Genomic DNA, 19,517 nt, shown 5'->3' with positions numbered 1-19,517 from the left:
TTAATTAGACTGAGCAAAAGAGAAAGGAGGAGCCAATATATGTGAACAGAACAGCGACCCTTGCCTGCACGTTTTCCCAGGTCTGTGAAACCTTAATGCAAAAATTTCAAGAAAAAACAGCGGAACGCGCGGTCACTAATAAACGCCAAATAAGGAATGATACAAGCTAGGAAAGTAGCTGGAAGACCCGCAAAGACTGTGATGAAGAGTAGCACACGGAAATCGCGTCTGAGAATGCAACACTCTTCTGCTTCCAGAATTTAACAAAGCTCAGCTTTGACGGCCACAACAGCCATATGCCAGCAGAGCGGCCCGAATCGCATGCAATAAACCCATCGCCCGCAGAGCAGGAACTCGCGGCAGCCCCGTCCCTCACTCCCACCGAGTGCCCCGACAGTGCTTCCGCCGCGTCACAGCGCGGCCGCCGCCGCCTCCCGTCCCGTCCCGCCCCGTCCCTTCCGGGCCGCTGCGCCCGCCCTGCGCGGCGCGCCCGGTCCGGCCTGAGGGTACCGGCCCTGGCGGGCTGGGCTGAGCTGGGCTGAGCTGAGCTGCTGCCCGCGCCATGGCCCTCGCCGGCAGGGCGGCGCTGCGCTGGGGGGCACGGCTGCCGAGCCCCGGCCCCGCCGCCGCCCCGCTCTGCCGTCAGCCCTGGCTGCCCGCGGCGTGTGGGCGGCCCTACAGCTCCCGCGGCAAGGTGAGTCCGCGGGCGGCCCTACGGCTCCCGCGGCAAGGTGAGTCCGCGGGCGGCCCTACGGCTCCCGCGGCAAGGTGAGTCCGCGGGCGGCCCTACGGCTCCCGCGGCAAGGTGAGTCCGCGGGCGGCCCTACGGCTCCCGCGGCAAGGTGAGTCCGCGGGCGGCCCTACGGCTCCCGCGGCAAGGTGCGTGCGCGGCAGCCCGGGCTCCTGCCCCACGCCGGCTGCTGCCAGACCCCTGGGCTCGCCGCATTGACAGGCGGCCCACGCTGGAGTCCAGGAGTGAGACGGATGCGTTACTGCTTGGTAGAACTGCCTTGCTAAGGTGTAGGGCTTGACATGTTTCAGTGATCTCGGTTCTAGGGACGGGTTAACAGAGCTTGGAGAGAACGATGTATTGTTAGTAGTGGGCACAAAGAAGGCAGAATTCACGGGCCAGAAGGACAGAGATCCCAGGATAAGGAAAGAACTAACACAGTCAACTCAGCAAGTGTGCTGAAATAGGCTCTGGCTGGGGAAGATCACGACCATAGACCCGAGAAACCCACCGACTCAAGAGAAACAGACCATGCTGGCTAACTAGCATAAGTGAGGGAATCATTTAACCAATAGAATACGAATTAAAAGAACTATGTAACTTTTAGGCAGTCGATAATAATGCCTTTGTTTGCTAAAATGTATAAATAGTATGACATTTTGATAGTTGTTTGCTGGCTTTGTGGATTTTCCACCAAGTGCCCCTTTCTGCACAGAACTGTAAATAAATAAAGTACTTTGACTTTTGTGTGTGGATTGGCACCTTCCACACTGTAGCATCCTTTTTCACTGTCTGCTTGCTCCTTGTGATAAAGTTACTACTCGCTGAGTCTCTAGATAATGGCTCTGTGTTCCTATCATGCTTGTGAAGAATGATGTCCTTAATGGCCCCCTGAATCCAGTTTTCTTAATCCTGAAGTTTAGTAGTTTCACCAATGTGAAACTAAAACAAAATTTTCCAGCTCCCTATGTACGTAGGAGCATAGTACCTTTTGCATACTTTCCAGCATAGTTCATAATTGTTTAGTGATAAAAGAATACATGTGTCTGTATGACTGAAGTGAAATGCTGACATTTTAAACAATGGTGACAATTCAAGCTTTTGTATCTCTGTTCGACCTGTACTACTTCTAGAGAAAAAATGTTAAAATAATTAATTTGTTTTTTTAAAGGCCAGGTCATATGCTATATAGAGACTGTAACCTTGATTTATGAAAAGAAATTCCTGTTTTTCAGGAAGAAATAGATATGTCAACATATCCTGTTGAAAGCATTAGAAACTTCAGTATTATAGCTCATGTAGATCATGGCAAAAGTACACTAGCAGACAGATTGCTGGAAATTACAGGTAAGCATTCTCATTTTATGCTACCTTTTCTTGACATGGAAGGTGGCATCTTAAGTTTGTGTACCGTTGATTATACTAAAATTTCTAATATTTTTGCTCTCCTAGTGTTGCTTGGGTTTTTAAGCTCTCAGTTGTGTAGTGTTACAGATATATGAACTTTATGGTTGAGATCTGCCTACACGTAGGCATAAAGAAGTGTGTAATTCATTTAAAGAAGTACATATTTTGGAAAGACTCTGAAAAGGAGTTTGAAGATGTTTCTTGTTTCAACATCTTCCTTGTTGAAGATGTATCTCCTGTCACTCTAACCAGTCATCCATTAGAACAGTACATGTTAAGTTTATGATGTTTACTGCTGTGGTTGATGTGGACAGAAGGGGTGGGACTGTCATGACCTGGGAGTTCTGGACTCGCATTTAAGGATGAATGAAACAAAACCAGGGAGAGAAAATTCTGATCAAAGTTATTTTTTATGATTACCTCCCATGTATCATCAGCATGAGCATTTTTGCCTGATGCCTGTGATAGAATGGGATTTTGAATTTAGGTCTGTCACTCTATGCTAATGCTCATCTGGCTCTTGAGATTGATTTTAGAGCGGTGGGCCACTCTTCCTCAGTGATAGGAGGGGAAGTTTCCTTAAGTATCAAAATTATTTACAATTCAAGGGAATTTTTCCTTCTTCTTAATCTCTTAGATGATGTTTTTTATCCTGCTTATTCAGGTTAGTATTTTATATAACTTTATTGTGTAAACTTTATTTGACAAATGTAAAGAGTTGATGCACTCTTTTGTTTTTGATTGAAAATCTTTGTTTAGCTTAATTATATGGGAAAGCTTCATTTGCTCTTGGTTAACTTTTGGTTAATGGCATTTTCAAGATTTATGTAGTAAATTAGGTAATAAAGCTTTTATTTTCCTTATTTTTTAGGAACAATTTCTAAAACTGACCGTAATAAACAAGTGCTGGATAAACTTCAAGTGGAACGTGAAAGAGGAATTACAGTTAAAGCCCAATCTGCATCTCTCTTTTACAATCATGAAGGAATAAACTACCTCTTAAATCTTATTGACACACCAGTAAGTTAAATATAAACAGTGTTGAAATCACACAAATCTAAATGTCCTTATAGTTAAAAGTAGGAGATTTCTGGCTTCCTGTGTTTATTCAATTCCTCTTTTATAAGAATGTAAACTTCATTATACAAATATACAAATGAAAACAATGCAGTACAGAAATCTTTGCAAAAATACCTGAAATTGTAAACATCTGTTTTCTCCATAGGGCCACGTAGATTTCAGCTATGAAGTATCACGGTCACTATCTGCTTGTCAAGGTGTCATACTTGTGGTGGATGCAAATGAGGTGTAGTACTTAATTCTTGGTTTTTATTTAGTATTTCAGGATTTCCTTTAGCTAGAGGGAAACTAGGTTGTGGGATTTTTTTTTTTGTTTTTCTGGCAGTGTTTCTGCCCCTGGGCTATTGCCATGAAAGTATTACATTGCAGAAAAATAGTAGTGGGATTTTAAAGCAGTTGCATATGATCAATCACCTTTTATTTATCCATCTCCTAAATGAAAGAGTTGATAGAATAGCAATGTAATCTTAAATTGTATAGTATGCCTGAAAATACTCCCCAAAACCACACCAAAACTGAGGAGATTTCTGTGTTAAACTCTACAATGTTATTTTCTAGGGTATTCAGGCTCAGACAGTGGCAAACTTCTATCTTGCCTTTGAAGCACAGCTTTCAATAATTCCTGTCATAAATAAGGTAATAAAGTTATTAGCATTTTTTATTAAATACTTGGGTTGTTTAAATGTGTATAGTGCTGATCAGAAATGTAAACTCAAAGAGAAGTAAAGAAAGTGATTTATTATAATATTTATAGGATTTAGATTTAACATTACTAGGAATTTTCTGTATTTGCTCTCTGTGTAAAATTTTACAATTTAACTGCTGTGAAATTTTTAATTTCATGAAATACATTTAGGTATTTAAAAATGTAGCACTTAAGGACATGATTAGTAGTGGACTTTGCAGTGCTGGGTTTATGCTTGGAATTGGTGATGTTAAAAGTTCATTAATATTGAGGAAATGACATGACTAGAGCTCAATATTTAAAAAGTGGAGTCTTAATTTTAAAAGAAATTCTAAGTGTTACTTTTTATACAATTTTGAAAGCTGTGTTATTGGAATCACAAGATTAATTACTGCTCAGCTTATGTTAATTGCTTTTTGTAGATTTATTTTGTACTTAATATGTAATCCTATAAACAGTGTAGGTAGCTCTTAATGATTTCAAATTACTGTGTAAACTAAAGATTTTTACCAACTCGTGGACAAAGGTGTTTTCCCTAATGAAACAAGCCAAAATGAGACTGGTTATGGACAGGATCCTTCCCAAAATCAAGGAAGGAAGACTTTATAAAATGAATATTGATGTTTTCCTAAAGATGGACAGTGTTTACTCATAAATACATAAAGGTTCTTTGCTGTACTTTGCTGTTCTTTTTGTACTTTCTACTGTACTTTTTGTACAGTACTGGATGATGTGGGAGATCTGGTTTCTTGTATATTTAGCAGTTTGTTGTTTTACAGATTGACTTGAAAAATGCAGACCCTGAAAGAGTTGAAAAACAAATTGAGAAGCTGTTTGATATCCCTACAGATGAATGCATAAGGGTAAGATCTCTGAGTTTTATAACATGCCTGATAATATAACTTTGTAACTAACATGTGACATGTGCATGTTGTAAATTAAGAGAGTGCTACATGTCTGCCTGTTCTTGTCTGACATAAGAATTTCTTTAAATTTTGTCTCCTGTAAGAGTGGAGAAAATAACTCTCAGCTAAAAATTCTAGTATTTTTCAGGATTAGAATCCAGGATTTTAAATTATTTCTCACTGTCAATCCATAAATGATTTTCATTTCTGTCATAAAAATAATTGCCATTCAGTAGAGACAGTATTTCTTAGTCATAGCATTCTAGAGTGTCCTTTTGAGTGCTTTTATGAGTACCACCCAAACTGTCTAAGTTAACATGACACTATTTAATTAATAAGTGTAAGATGTGTCTTATAAAGTTGTTGTTTGATTTGTTTTAGATTTCTGCTAAACAAGGAACAAATGTTGAAAAAGTTCTTCAAAAGGTCATTGAGAAGATCCCACCGTAAGTCTGTATTTAATTATGTGTCTAATTAACCTTTAAAAGTAATTTGGAAATCATGAGTTGTATTTATACAGTATTGGAAGTAGTTTTACACTTAATATGCATCTAATTTAAAAAAATATTTTATAGATAGATGTAGGAGAAACAGAAGGAAAATAGTGACTTGTTCTTAAATGGGAGAGGTGAATTAGTCACCAGTGAGGCTGAAAAGCAGAGGGACATTTTTTTCACCTCTGTCTTTACCAGCACTGTTGGGCTTTAGGCCTGGGGAGCAAAAATGCAGGTTGATGCACAGACCCACTGTCAGCAAAGAAGGAGTTGGTATGTGAACTGTTACAGGGGCCTGACCCCTGTGCATCTATTGGCCCTGATAGTATCCACCTGAGGATTGTAGGAGAACTGGCTGTGTCTGTGCAAAGCTGCTCTTTGTAATCTTTGAGAAGTCCTGGAGATCAGGGGACATCCCAGAAGACTGGAAGAATGCTAATGTCGAATTTACTAGAAGAACTTAAAGGAGGATCCAGGAATTTATAGGCCCATCAGTCTTACTGCAGTCCCTGGAAATGGTATGGAACAAATCCTCCCAGGGGCTATGACAAGTCAGATGAAGTGATTGGGAAAAGCGAGCAGGGATTCACCAAAGGGTGTATTGTGCTTGACAAACCTGATCACTTTCTACAGCAGAGTAACCTGCTGTGTAGTGTGAGCGGTGGACAGTGGCTACCTGGGTTTCTCTCTATCTGGATCTTAAAGGTTTTTGATAAGGTTTCTCACAGACTCCTGGAGAAACCACTGTGTTACAGTCTGGAGTGGTCTGTGTCATGGGAACTGTCTGACAGGCTGCATCCAGCGGGTGGTGGTAAATAGTTTCTTTTCAGACTGGCCACAAATAGGGTCTGCCAGGGTTCCACATTGGGTTCAATGCTATTTCTTTTAAGTGATCTGGAAGTTGGGATGTGTACCCTAGTGAATTTTGCCAGTGATACCAAACTGAGAGGGGAAGTAGACACTTCAGAAAGGGGGAGCAACTTTACAGGAAGTCCTAGATAGGCTGGAAGAGTGGGCTAAAAAAGAACCCTATGAAATTCAACAGAGGCAAAGGTCTAGCACCTGGACAACACAGGCTGGAATCTACCTAGCTGGGGAGCAGCTCTGTGGAAATGGACCCAGAGGTCTTTGGGGACAACAAAGTCAATGTGATTGAACAGTGTTCTGCTGCAGCAAAGAAAGACAACAGCATGCTGGGTTGCCTTGGGACATCAAGGACAGGGACATCAACAGCAGAGATGAAGAAGTCATTATCCCACTCTGCTCAGTGGTGGTCAGTCCACACCTGGAATACTGTGTTTGGTTTTTGTCACTTCTGTGTGGAAAATATGGACCAGCTGAAGAAGGGCCACAGAGATGATTGAAAGACTGGGCAGTCTGCCCTTTGAGGAAAGCTTTAGAAAAAAGGATATGTTCAGCCTTGGAAAAAGAAGGCTTAAGGGAGACCTTTTGCTGTGTCCTGGTATTTAAACAGTAGCTACAAAGAGCCATTGGAATAATCTCTTCAGGAAAGTGGTGGATTCCACAACATTGGACACTCTCTGGTTTGTTTGGGCAGGGTGCTAGGCCATTTGTTAAGCCAAGAATGTTTTTGCCAAGAAAAGTTGGATCAGGTGATACTGGAAATCCCTTCCATTCTAGTGTGATTCTGTGAAAGTGTTTGGGGTGGGCATGCTTGCTCATTCAATAGTGAATGAAAACACACTGCATAATACATTGTTCTAATTTATTTTGGTGACAGACCCCAATGTAATACTGCTGATCCACTGAAAGCCTTAGTATTTGACTCTACCTTTGACCACTACCGAGGTGTCATAGCTAACATTGCGCTCTTTGGTGGGGAGATTGCAAAGGGACAGAAAATTGTGTCTGCACACACTAAGAAAAGATATGAAGTTCATGAAGTTGGAATTCTGACTCCAAATGAACAGCCAACACATAAGCTGTAAGTAAAAACTTCTTACAGTGGAAAAAATAATATATTGGGTTAAGCTACAATGTCCTGCATTTCTGTTTCATTTTTGCTTTGAGAGGTAAAAACTGGAAGATGTCTAGGTTTTTGTTCTTTTTCTTTGGTGGTGGGTTTTTTTAATAATTACTCTTTGCAATTTAGTCCTCTGTGTCATTTTTTATTTTGGGCATGCTGAAGCAGAAGGTTTTAGGCAGTGCTTTTGGGGCATTGCTGTGGGAGGAATCCATTATCTTCTGTAGTACATGGAACATCTGGACAGCTAAGTGTTTAAAGACTAGTGTTCGATATTCTTATTCAGCTGTCCAATTTATTTCTAGGAACTGCCCTGTTTGAGAGTGGAAGGGAATAGGGCTTCATCTTAGTTATTGCTGCAGCATATTTTGAGGGTGGAAAACTTAAAATCCATGAATGCAACAGCTTCCAGAAACTGGCTTCTCAATGGCAGCAGTGGGAAGAAAATCAGGTACTTAGAATCAGTGGAGAAGTTTTACCAGTGTGCATCCAAGTACACATTAATGACTTTACTGGGGTCATTTTCAGGTTACATTACTGTGTCTGCTGGGTTGAACCAGTCCAGCCAGCCCGCTGCTCACTCCCCAACCCTAGCAAGATGAGAACTGAGGAGGTACCTGTGGATTGAGATAAAGGCAGTTTAATAAATGAAGGAGAAAAAAAAAGAAATAAAAACAAATGATGCAAAGACAGTCCAAATTCGCCACCGCCCACAAGCAGACTGATGTCCTGCTAGTCTACAAGTAAAATCCTTGGAAAGACTACACTTCTTTTGTATTGCTAAGCATGATATTTTGTGGTATGGAATGCCCTTTTGGCCAATTTGGGTCTGTTGTCCTGGCTGTGTCACCTCCCAGTCTCTTGCATACCCTCAGTCTTCTTGCTGGAGCACAGTGAGAAACCCAGAGGGCTTGCTCAGCAACACCTAAACATTGGTATGTTATCAACACTTGTTTAAGTCACAATTCCAAAACACAGCTCCATACTAGGCTGCTTTGAAGAAAGTTACTCCATCCCAGCCAAAACCAGTACACTATGTTTTACTCAATATTTACCATGTATTCCCCTCCTATTAGCATAATGTGCTGATGGAAAGCGTTTGTCTAGTTTCATCCTAGTGGTATATGAAACTTGCTGTGCTGGCAGCTGGGTACTGTTCTGGTTTCTTCTTAGGAGCTTCTCAAGGGTCTAGCTCCAGCTTTTAAACTGAGAGCATCACAGTATTCAAAATCCAGGATCATAAATGTACTATTCAGCTGTAACAGAAAAAGAGCTAGTTGAGACTGTTCACAACTCAGAGATGAAACAACTTAAATCTCACTTCTGGACTTTGGATATGGGCTTTTTAGGGGGTGATTTATTTGAATTTCTGGCTGGGCTAAATCAAGTAGGAAAATAGTAGAAATACTGCTAATGCCAACAATCATGTCCATATAATAACAATTTTATTTAGCTATGCAGGACAGGTGGGGTACCTGATTGCTGGAATGAAAGAAGTAACAGAAGCCCAAATAGGAGACACACTGTTTTTGTATAAACAGCCAGTGGAGCCTTTGCCTGGCTTTAAGTCAGCGAAGCCAATGGTTTTTGCAGGTGAGGAGTAAATCAATATAAAGAGGAGTTACTTTTTTCCATTGACAAGAGTAAGAGCTGTTAGAGCTTTTAAAAGAAAACTGTATATTAAGAGTAGGGAGAATTAGAATTTTAGCTGAGGTACATCACTTACGTAAATTTGTGTTTTCTCCCTGTGACTTAGCAGGATAAGTAATAAATGCTGACTGGTTTTGCATGAATACAACACAAACATGATTATTGTTTCTTATGCCAGTAAACTCTTAATAACTGGAAAAAAAGAGTTAAAATTAAAAAAAATAGAGGGAATTATTCATCTTGATAATCAGGTTCCTGTAATTATTGTGTTGGTTTTTCTTCTTTTAAAATTTAGCAGCTGTTTCATTTTTGTTAAAGATGGTAAACTGCCAGAGCTAATACGCAGAACGATCCTGTAAAATATTTCACTTTTTGAGCTTGAATAATTCTATTGAGCTGTTGTCACTAGCTTCAGTAACTACTACAAATGCTACAGAAGGTGGCTTTAGAAAAAATTCTGTAAATAATTTTCTAGACCTGTTGTGAAGGAGTGTGTAGAACTCACTCGAACTGTCTCATGGAGACTAGGCATGTAGATGATGTTTTTGTATATGAGTGTTGCATCTTGATGTAGATGACATTTTCTGAGCATACAAGGATGTGAAAAGTGATACAGTAGAATCTATTTCAGGCAGTAGTTATACAAATAGCTGTTTTTATTAATTTCAAAAGAATAGAGAAATATTTGCAACTTAGAAATGATGCTTTTTATTTTTCACTCACTCTTAGCTTTGAGGGAACATCTCAGTGAAGTCTATACACTTACACTGCAAAACAGTGGTTATACTCAATCGCGAATCTTCCATAAATGTGAAGGATTAGAGGAGTACAGTGATCCTACCATTATGGTTTAGATGTTAATTCTTGAGGTAATCTAAAACATTTTTATGTTTTGACTAATTTTTTTTGAGGAATAAAGAATCCTTATGTTGTTTTTCACATTTAAAACTGATGGAGCAGAAAGTAACTATTCCTGATTTTATTGCTCTGTTAACTGTAAGTGGCATATTTGAAAGCCAGGTACACAGTAGCTAAAGCTCTCTGTCACATCACTTCTATTTAATATATTTTGACAGGAATGTATCCAATAGATCAAACAGAATATAATAATCTCAAAAGTGCTTTGGAAAGGCTGACATTGAATGACTCCAGTGTAACTGTTCATCGTGACAGTAGCCTTGCCTTAGGAGCTGGATGGAGGTGAGGTTTCTGTGCTGCTTTCATTGTTTAAACTGTTCATAAGAATGCATGATTAAATAAACTGAAGGTAGAATTAAACTTAATTCAAAATTGTAAGTGTAATTCAAATAAATGATAAAGATCATTAATTTCATTTGATTTTCTTACATTCTCTGCACAGAGAATGAAAATTTTTGTGATCAATAGTTTTTGTTCTCCAAGACTTTTTCAACTGTATGATTATTTGGTCCCTTGAAGATTGTTTGCTTTGCCTGGTACTGCCATACTAGCACTGTAAACATGCTGGAGGGTGAAAAAGATCACTGTGAAATTCCAGGGGATACACAAATACTTTTACCAACAGGGTATTTTTTTTCCAGATTGGGTTTCCTTGGTCTTCTACATATGGAAGTCTTTAATCAGCGTTTGGAGCAAGAGTATAACATGTCTGTTATTTTGACTGCACCTACAGTTCCATATAAAGCTGTTCTTTCCTCAGCAAAGTTGATAAAGGTATGTTAAATTCATCAAAAAATTATGTAAATATAATAAACATCTAGAGTCTTTTTTTAAATGTAGGCTAGTACTGTATTTTATAGTAAGCATTAGAAACACCAGTATATTATTTAAATAGTTTTTAATTTTTTAAGGATGTTAACTGCTCTTTCCTGTTTCATTTCATGCACTCTCTTTTTATGTCTTATACTTTTCCTTGAAAATGGGAGTATAGGACACATACCTTGCTGTGTTCTTTTAAGTGCTTACTGACTGAACTGCATTAAAAGCAGGTGAAATAATCTCCCAGGCTTTATCCATCAGAAAACATGAACGTTTCTAGGAATAGCTTGTGATGATACTGTAGATTGGCAAGGGGCTGGTGAAAGTGAATTTTTTTGATCACAATTAAATGGGCCTGTGTTGACTTCATTAAATTGGGTGTAAATAGAATTACTGTGTTTGAGTTTTAGAAAGAGGTAGACTTAGAGCCCCTGCTAACAGAGGAGGCTGCGAATTGACTGGCTGATTATCCTGCAAATTACTAAAACTTGTATAAGAAAGGTTTCTGTACTTGCAAGGTGTGAGGCATAAACCTTTTATCTCTCTGGTTGTTTTGGTTTCTTACTCAGGCATAATAGCAGCTAGAAATGAAGTAGTTGACACCTTTAGTGTGTGATTCTGGACTGCTGATGTGGGATTCTTTTCAAACAATGCTGTAAGTTTGGTCCCTGTCAGTGGACAGGGAGGAGAGGGAAGTTGCATTTACACAATAAGCAGCATAACCTTCTTTTTACCTTGGAAGGGTAACTCCAGCCCTTACTTACGAAAGCCCAGTGCTTTCGTAGGTAATGAAAGCACTTACACAGGAATCAAAAACTTCATTTCTAAGTCCACTTCAGCATGTGAGGGAGCCAAAGTTCTGCTTAGGGGAGAAAGTTCCCACCACTGAACTATAAAATATTTAGAGCAGGTCTTCTGTTGAAGCTGTGTAATAGTAACTTAGAGGATCAGGATGAAGTAAGAAAGAAGATCCTCAATTTACAGGGGAGAGAGAGACCTGGAAAGATGGATAGGAAGGCATTTTGTATTTCTGTCATTTCCCAAGTCAAAAGCTAATTTCTGCATAATGATATTTAAGGATGTGCTGATATCAGACTTCTATATGTTTTATAAAAATCTCTTCTAAAATCTTCCTTGGTTTAAACTTGGGTTGCATAATGCACCAATGTTTTCAGGCAATTGAAACATTTTTTAGCATTTTTTCAATGCTATATTTGTCTCCTTTGCTGTTCATTTTACTTACTAATAAATTACAATATCTGGTTTATTTGTTTGTTTTCAGGAGTATGGAAAAGACCAGATTACTATTATCAACCCTGCTCAGTTTCCTGATAAATTTTCAGTATCAGAATATTTGGAGCCAACTGTTCTTGGTACTATTGTAACACCTCATGAATATATTGGGAAAATAATTACCTTGTGCCAGGTTGGTGTATAGTTTTAATTTTTTCCTTTGCATGATTAAGCTCTTCACCTCATACTTAAAGTGAAGACACAAGATAGTATGATAATAGATATTACTACTTAAATAGTATCTTTGAAGTAATTATTTGGTACTTTTGAAAGATAAAATAATTTTAAACATTTTATTTCTAAAATTCTGAACTACAGAATCCATAAATGGAAAAGTTAATGATGAAGTTCAGTGACAACAAAGTGCTTGGTCTGTACTAGACTAATTCATAGCTAGTTCTGTTCTTCTGAATGAATGGAGTCTGCAGCAGGGAAATAAGATGTTTTGTTTTTTTTAGAAGTATATTCATGGGAATACAACTTCTGCCAACACTTCTGACTATGTGTCCATGTACTTTTTTCAGTACTTCACTGAAAGTAAATTTAGGATAGCGATGGCCAAATTTGCCTAACTGTATTTGGAATACTTCTAATTGCAAATGTTTTAACTGCCATGCATATTATATTTATATTATTACTTCACAATATTTTTCTTAGCTTTTAACATTCCAAAATGCATAATACAAAGCAGTACAGTGAAGAATAAGATCTTTTGAAAAGAATTTCTAAAATAACTTTAAGAACACCCTTCTGGGAGGAAAGAAGATGAGCCTGCAAGTCCTACAGTGGCAGCAATAAGCAGAAGCTGTTAAGGATTTCAGAAATTCAGCATTAGTTATAACCACTTCATTTGTTACAGTGCTGAAGTTTGTCCTGGGACTTCAGCAAACTACCAATGAGAAAGTTATTTTGGGTCTTAAGTACAGGAATTCTCTTGTGTAGCTTGATTGCTGTTCATTTTAATTTGCTTTGTATTTTTTTGGTAGAAAATTTCAAGGGAAACTGAAACAATTTTTATTTGTCTAGGATCGTAGGGCAGTCCAGAAAGATCTGTTGTACATTGATGAAAACAGGGTTATGCTAAAATTCCTCTTTCCACTGAATGAAATTGTGGTGGATTTTTATGATGCTCTTAAGTCTCTGTCTTCTGGCTATGCAAGGTAACTACCTCCCCTGTTCCCCCTTCTCCTCCTCCCACCCTGGACCCTGAAGTTGGGTGGTATGGTAAAAAAAGGCCAGAGGAACAGCTGTGGAGGGCAGAAGTAAAGAATATTCCTTTCTGGTGCTGCTGCAAATCTAGTCTCTCTTCATCTTGAATGGATTAGATTCACTGTGAAAATGTATGGAAATAAGTCTGAAAAACATGAAAAGTGTGTCACTATCTAATAATCATTGTTTTTGGCAATGAGTGGATTTTTCAAGGGCGCCCCCTGGAGTGGCACTGGTTCATCTATATGAGTAAGACCTAAATGGTCTGTCCTTGTCTGAAGTGACACTGGACAATTTTTTTCAATGGAATCACTGAAACTGTACTACTTAGTGTATGAACTGTCTCTTGGAAAAAGGAAAATAACATTGATTATTTAAAGCCAGTAAAAACAATGTGGTATTTAAAAAAAACAGTACTTACTTTATATACATGCTTTATTTTGTGAAAAAAGAAAATTGTGTATTTTGAGACAAATTTGCTGTTGTGGGTGGCTGCTATGAATTCAGAGTCTAGTACAGTGCTCAGATGTTTGTGAAGAGCCTTTGTGAGTTTAATGGAAGGGAAGATCTTGCATGGCGATGAGCTTGTGCCCCTGGAGGCTCAATGGCTCTCACAAACCTGGTATATTGAGATGTCATTAATAGGATATTAATTACACAATAGGAACTGGTATACCTACTTACATTATTTATTTTACAAACATAAAAATGAATTTTATTGAAGGGCTGAATTTGCTTTGAGTTAATGTTTTCTTTAATTATGTCTTAAAAATGTAAGTAAAACATGTCTTGCCCGGGTTTATATATGCAGCAAAAGCATAAACAAAAGTGGAGAGGCAAGATAGAAGAAACAGAGGGATGGAAATTTTGAATTTCCTCTCTGGATCTAACTCCCCCACTACATAAAACCTAAACTGTTTATCAAGAACCTATCTCATTAGCAGAATTATGTTGGGTTTCCTTTGATTTGGGGATGATTGCCAATGATGTTGCATTATCTTATTTATTTATTAGTTTTTATTTCCTAATTGACACTTTAATACAGCTTGTGTATGTAGTGCTCTCAGTAATCATATTTCTGTAATATGGATCCATTCACCTATCTGTGGTTATTAAGCCGACTAAGATAGAAGTACTTTGAAATAATCTCAAAGGATTTTTCCTCCCCCTTTTCTGATACTTCAGATTTGACCCCATTGCAGTGATATTGATTATCCTCCACAATTATACACACAAGATCCATCTATCTGTCTGTCTGTTTATCTATCTATCTGTCTGTCTGTCTGTTGCATACATCACCTCTTCATCTCTTCTATTTTTAAGAATTTTTGCAAACTAACAGACAGTAAGGCCTACACCTACCAAAGATAGTTGCCTGGTTTGGAGACGAAGTGAAAAACTTAGTTGTCAGAGACGATGACAATAGGGGTCACATAAAAAGTTTGTCAAATGAGAAGATGAAAAGAAGACAGTCCTGGATTGGTGTTTGATTCCTGTGACATTCAGGACATTAGGTGTGCAAAAGCTGTGTTGAAGGGTTCTTTAAGACTGCATTAAGCATGTAGATTTCTAATTGCTCATTAGATTGGAAGGACATCCACAAAGTCAAGATGACCTCTTTCTGCATTGGAGGGGACATCACCTGTGGTACATTTCTAGTGTGAAGAAGTAGTGAGAGACTACTAAAAACTGTGCTCCCATTATATTAAAAAGTTCAAGTGTTTTATTAAGAAATTTGTCTATAAAATCTATGGAACAAAGAATGCAAAATATAATTTATACAATATCATGACTAATTTTTGAACTGCTTTTATTTTTTTAGTTTTGATTATGAAGATGCAGGTTACCAATCAGCAGACCTAATCAAAATGGATATTCTTCTAAATGGAAATCCAGTTGAAGAACTCGCAACTATCATACACAAGTAGGTTTACTGGATTCCTTATTCAAAAGGAATAACAATGAAAACATTGTCTATTAATAGGTCTCGATGATCTTAAGGTCTTTAGTGACCTAAATGATTATATGATTCTAAATGACTCTAGGTATATGTGTTACTCTTAATATGAAAAATGTGTATGAGCATTGAAGATTTTTCCATCTGACCACCTTCATTACCACTGAAAAAGAGAAGTATTTTGTAGTATGAAAATTAGGAAATAATAATAGCAATTTTTTTATTTCTCTTTCTCAGCTTAAGTACTGGATATCTTATTTTTGTGGAAAATGTAGGGCAGAGAGAAAGAAATGCAAAATGCCAATCTTCTAAAGGGCTGGAAAAATTTAAATGCAGACCAGTCTAGGAGATGCCAGATGAGTAATTTATGATGCTTAATACTGACAAAAAATGATTTTGTTCTCCCACTAATTCCTGTTCCATAGAAATTCGTTGTTACCGTGTTTCCAGACAGAGTACCAGGAGAATGTAAATATTTACTGGATGCAATTACCTCAGAATTTTTTTACTAAAATGATTCCATTTCTATGAGCATTTCAGGCATTAGAGGTGAGAATAATGCCTTTCCTCTTTCCAGCCTGTGCCCTATCTTCTCACAAGGTTTTTACAAGGTTCCCTTCTGTAACTTCAGCATCCCTTTCCATTAATGCCTGCTTTTGTGGGTTGTTTAGTTTTCCTTCTTAAAATACTTGTAGTGGCTAAATATTTGAATATTTTCATATTTTTTTACATAACTGCAATCTTGAAATCCTTAAAATTCTGTAACTCCAGAAAGCTGACATAGGAGAATAAACCCCTTGCCTTGTTCAGAAGGATCATGGGGCTGAAGGGGAGTAACTGTCTTGCATCCAATTGCTAGTTAATGCATTTCTCATTAGCATGCAGTGTTTAGCAGTCTACCTGAAAAGATGCAAAATGGAGTGTGACACCTTGCAAAAGTTAGTTATTGCTTTAACATGTATTTTTTTATCAATTTAGCCCATACCCTGAACTGTTTTACTTACTAAAACTGACTGGTTTTATTCACTAAAACTGTTTTAGTCACTTTACTTTCTTTTGGGTTTAGATTTCAGTTGTTTGGTTTTTTTTAAACTCATAGTTGCAGTCATTTTGCTCTTGCTGCAGGTATTTTCAGTCTTCCCACTGTAAAAACTGCATCTGTAAGAATTATGCTGAATAACATTTATAGAGAAAGCAGTACAGAGATTACTGCAAGCTTGGTATTAAGATGACTATCAATTGTTTTACTGTAGAAGTAAATATATGTACCTCTTAAAACTGTAACGCTCAAAGAACATGACTCAAGTACTTCATGTTTAAATGTTTGCTCTATACAGGTAGCAAGGAGTCACATTGCCACTACCTGAAAACATGTATGTTGGTAAAAATGTCTGCTAAATATGGATATTTTTATACAGATAGACCCATTTCTTTCTAACAGCTTATGAAAGTATCTGTTAGTAGCTTCTTCAGACCTTTTGTTGTTTTCTCTTTCCAAAACCTGAAGCATATGCAGATCTTGAATACAGTTAGATAATTTTTATTAGCAGATGACAAGAGTATGTTAATTTATTTTTTTCTTGTGATATAAAACCAGACTTTTAAAGCATTCTGTAATGTGTGTTTTTTGACCACTTGGGCCTACGATCAATGAAAATTCTCCTTGACCTAGTTTAAAATTTCACTTGAAGGTGTGGCAGTATTCAAAATGTCTTCATTTGTGATGGATAATCAGGGTGTTTTTTATAAATACTTGATATGATGTTATATACTGAGGTTAATACAGTCTTATCACCTGTTAGTATGAAACAGGTGACATACAGAGACCACTTATTAGATGTAAAATTTGATCAGATCAGCTTATCTTCTGAGTTAAGAAGAGGAAAACCTCTACCAAAATCCTTCAATCAAACAGTTTGATTAATGTATAAATTTTTAGTGTTGCTGACCTTTTTTTCAGCGATAAAGCCTATGCTGCTGGTAAACTCCTGTGTGAACGTTTAAAAGAGACTATTCCTAGACAGTTGTTTGAAATAGCCATCCAGGCTGCCATTGGCAAGAAAATCATTGCAAGAGAAACGTAAGTGAAGCCCTTCTGTTCCCCTTCTTTTTTTTCTGTCTGTATTTTAAGATGTGTAAAATACAGACTTGTGAAGTCTTACCTAGTTTTATACAGTACAGGGCTTTGATTTCGCTATAAAGTTGTATTTTTCTTGATATATGCTACTTGAAGAAAAAAAAACACATTTGAGCAGTGACTATTGACTTAACATTTTGAATTAAATTTATACAAAGAAATTGTATTTCTATTTTAGATTGCTTGGGGTCAGAATTGCACTTAGTAGATAAAGTGTAACTTCCAACACAAGTGTCTACTTCCTCTGGCAGTAGAAAAAGTTTCTTACTACTGAAAAAAATTAGCTAGTTGTGGAATACTTTGCTGTGAGAGTCAGCAAAAAAATAGCTGATTTGTGCTGTTCCAAAGGAAATACGTTTCAGCTGAACACAAAAACATTGTCCTAGCACATGCTTCTTTAAAGCAAACCATTTCCTGGATGTTATGTTTCTCATTTTTCTGTTGCTGATTAAATAGGATTTAAGTAGTGGTAAAATAATTAAAGGTCAGGATTTGGGCATAAGTGCTGTAAGAATTTGTTTATATTTGTATATACACAGGGATGTAATGCTTCCTGTGAGTCATAGCAGAAATTCCAGATAAAAAGCCAAGACTGTGATTTCTTTATGTACATATTATATGTCCTAAGTGATGTTTCTAGAATTGAAAACTGTGAATTACATCTTCTGTTTAAAGCTTCATATTTTGTATACAAAACCTGAAAATGTTATGATGCCAAAGCATGTTCCAAAATTAGGAGAAAAACAAATAACATTTTAACAACTCAAGTACTTAGCTTCACATGCAGATGTTCTAATATGTTAAGCTGTATGTGTTATTTTATTTTGCAGGCTGAAGCCTTACAGAAAAAATGTTGTGGCAAAATGTGTAGGTATTTTTTTTCTCCATATTTCTGACATTTGTGTACCTTAGAATCCTGCTAAGATGATATGCCCATCTCTTCCTAGAAACCCAGCAAAGATATATTCTACTTGTGCCTCCTAAGTGTCTGTGGAATTCCAACAGATACTTTTAATTTTTTTTTTTTTTAAATCCAACTCTTGTAACACGTTGCTGCAGCTTGAAGAATGGATCAGATAAAGTAATGGCATTTTCAGTCAAACACTTTGAGTGTGTCTGTTTCATCATCTCATCATTTTCTAACAGTGTATGTGTGTGTGTACACAGGCATATAAGTAACTTTATATTTTCTAAATTGGTTTTCAGGTGATAGAAGGAAATATAAATGGGCTTCTTTTGAGACTTGATTGTGATTAAACTTCTATTTAGGTTTGCAGTAATACATTGTAATAAAGCTTTAAATGTCAATAGTTGACTGTGGACAAGATTCAACAAAGCTGTTGGAAAACTGTGAGGCCTCTTACTTAGCTAGGTTTTAACTCTCTGAAGTGAACATATTGGAAAATATTAAACAAGTGTCCCTTTCACACAACTGCAATAGAATTCTGCTAAGCACAGCTGTGGGATGGTGACTGTTCAGCACTGTACAAGGTTTAGGTCATTTTTCTAGATGTAAGCACTAATGCTAGTCAAGATGCCACAGTGTATCTGAGCTGGTATCCTGCTGCTATTCCAAGGGGATTTGGATCTAATGTGTTGTCTAGTGTCAGCCAGGCTTACAGCAATGTATATATTTAGGTGACAGAGGTCAACAGTCAGTTGTCCAAATTCATGTGCTTATTTTCCTCCTTGTTCTTTTTAACTAGTGGCATTTAGACCAAACTATTTGGAGTATAAAGTAATATTTTTGTCAAAATATAACCAGCCTTTCTGACTATTTTTAAACCATTGAGTTTTGTGTGGCTAGAATGTACTGTAGCTGCAGTTATAATTTATGCTTAGTAATTTTTTTTTCCACAGTATGGTGGTGACATTACAAGAAGAATGAAGCTTTTAAGGAGGCAAGCAGAAGGCAAGAAGTTGATGAGAAAAATTGGCAATGTTGAGGTTCCAAGAGATGCTTTTATACGTGTTCTAAAGAGAGAAACTGACAAGTAGAGATCAGTGAAATCTGATCTTCCAGATCATGTCAGCTTTTTGCAGACAGTAGCAAAGTGAGCTAATACAGGATTTATCACTGTGAAAGGGAACATACGTGACTTTAAATGGAATGAATTTGGTATGTGTGGGAAGATGAATTGACTTAAAAATGTACATATATTTGTAGATTATGATGAAATTAAAGTTACTTGACTGCATCCAAAAGTTCACATTATATTTTCATTTTTTTCCACTGTTTTCATACTTTT

The 19,517-nt window shown here is 37.3% G+C and overlaps 1 protein-coding gene across 3 annotated transcripts; it reads left to right on the top strand.

The window, feature by feature from the left end:
* The first annotated feature begins 562 nt into the window (after positions 1-562).
* GUF1 (GTP binding elongation factor GUF1) lies at positions 563-19,473 on the top strand. 3 transcript variants are annotated; one of them, XM_066548466.1, is made up of 17 exons: positions 563-694; positions 1,966-2,077; positions 3,009-3,157; positions 3,363-3,443; positions 3,776-3,853; positions 4,682-4,765; positions 5,189-5,253; positions 7,043-7,246; positions 8,739-8,878; positions 10,012-10,135; positions 10,495-10,627; positions 11,955-12,098; positions 12,992-13,125; positions 14,997-15,098; positions 17,092-17,211; positions 18,099-18,135; positions 19,129-19,473. In XM_066548466.1, exons 1-17 carry the CDS (start codon positions 563-565, stop codon positions 19,264-19,266), a joined length of 1,977 nt encoding a protein of 658 aa, XP_066404563.1. In that variant the 3' UTR covers positions 19,267-19,473. The 3 variants fall into 3 exon arrangements, with proteins under 3 accessions (XP_066404563.1, XP_066404565.1, XP_066404564.1); XM_066548468.1 differs by having other exon boundaries at positions 588-694; positions 3,785-3,853; XM_066548467.1 differs by lacking the exon at positions 563-694 and adding an exon at positions 815-879.
* Positions 19,474-19,517: the final 44 nt, after the last annotated feature.

The sequence above is a fragment of the Molothrus aeneus genome, chromosome 4, assembly GCF_037042795.1.
Source record: "Molothrus aeneus isolate 106 chromosome 4, BPBGC_Maene_1.0, whole genome shotgun sequence".
Classification (NCBI taxonomy): Eukaryota; Metazoa; Chordata; class Aves; order Passeriformes; family Icteridae; genus Molothrus; species Molothrus aeneus.
The sequence above is the reverse complement of the archived record's forward strand: the minus strand, read 5'-3'. Positions and strand labels throughout refer to the sequence as shown.

Excerpts from the sequence above, each read along its gene's own strand:
- GUF1 (XM_066548466.1), top strand. The coding sequence starts at position 563 with ATGGCCCTCGCCGGCAGGGCGGCGCTGCGCTGGGGGGCACGGCTGCCG. Across the intron at positions 5,254-7,042 it reads GTCATTGAGAAGATCCCACC|ACCCCAATGTAATACTGCTG; the intron begins GTAAGTCTGTAT and ends TTTTGGTGACAG. Across the intron at positions 15,099-17,091 it reads CTCGCAACTATCATACACAA|CGATAAAGCCTATGCTGCTG; the intron begins GTAGGTTTACTG and ends CCTTTTTTTCAG.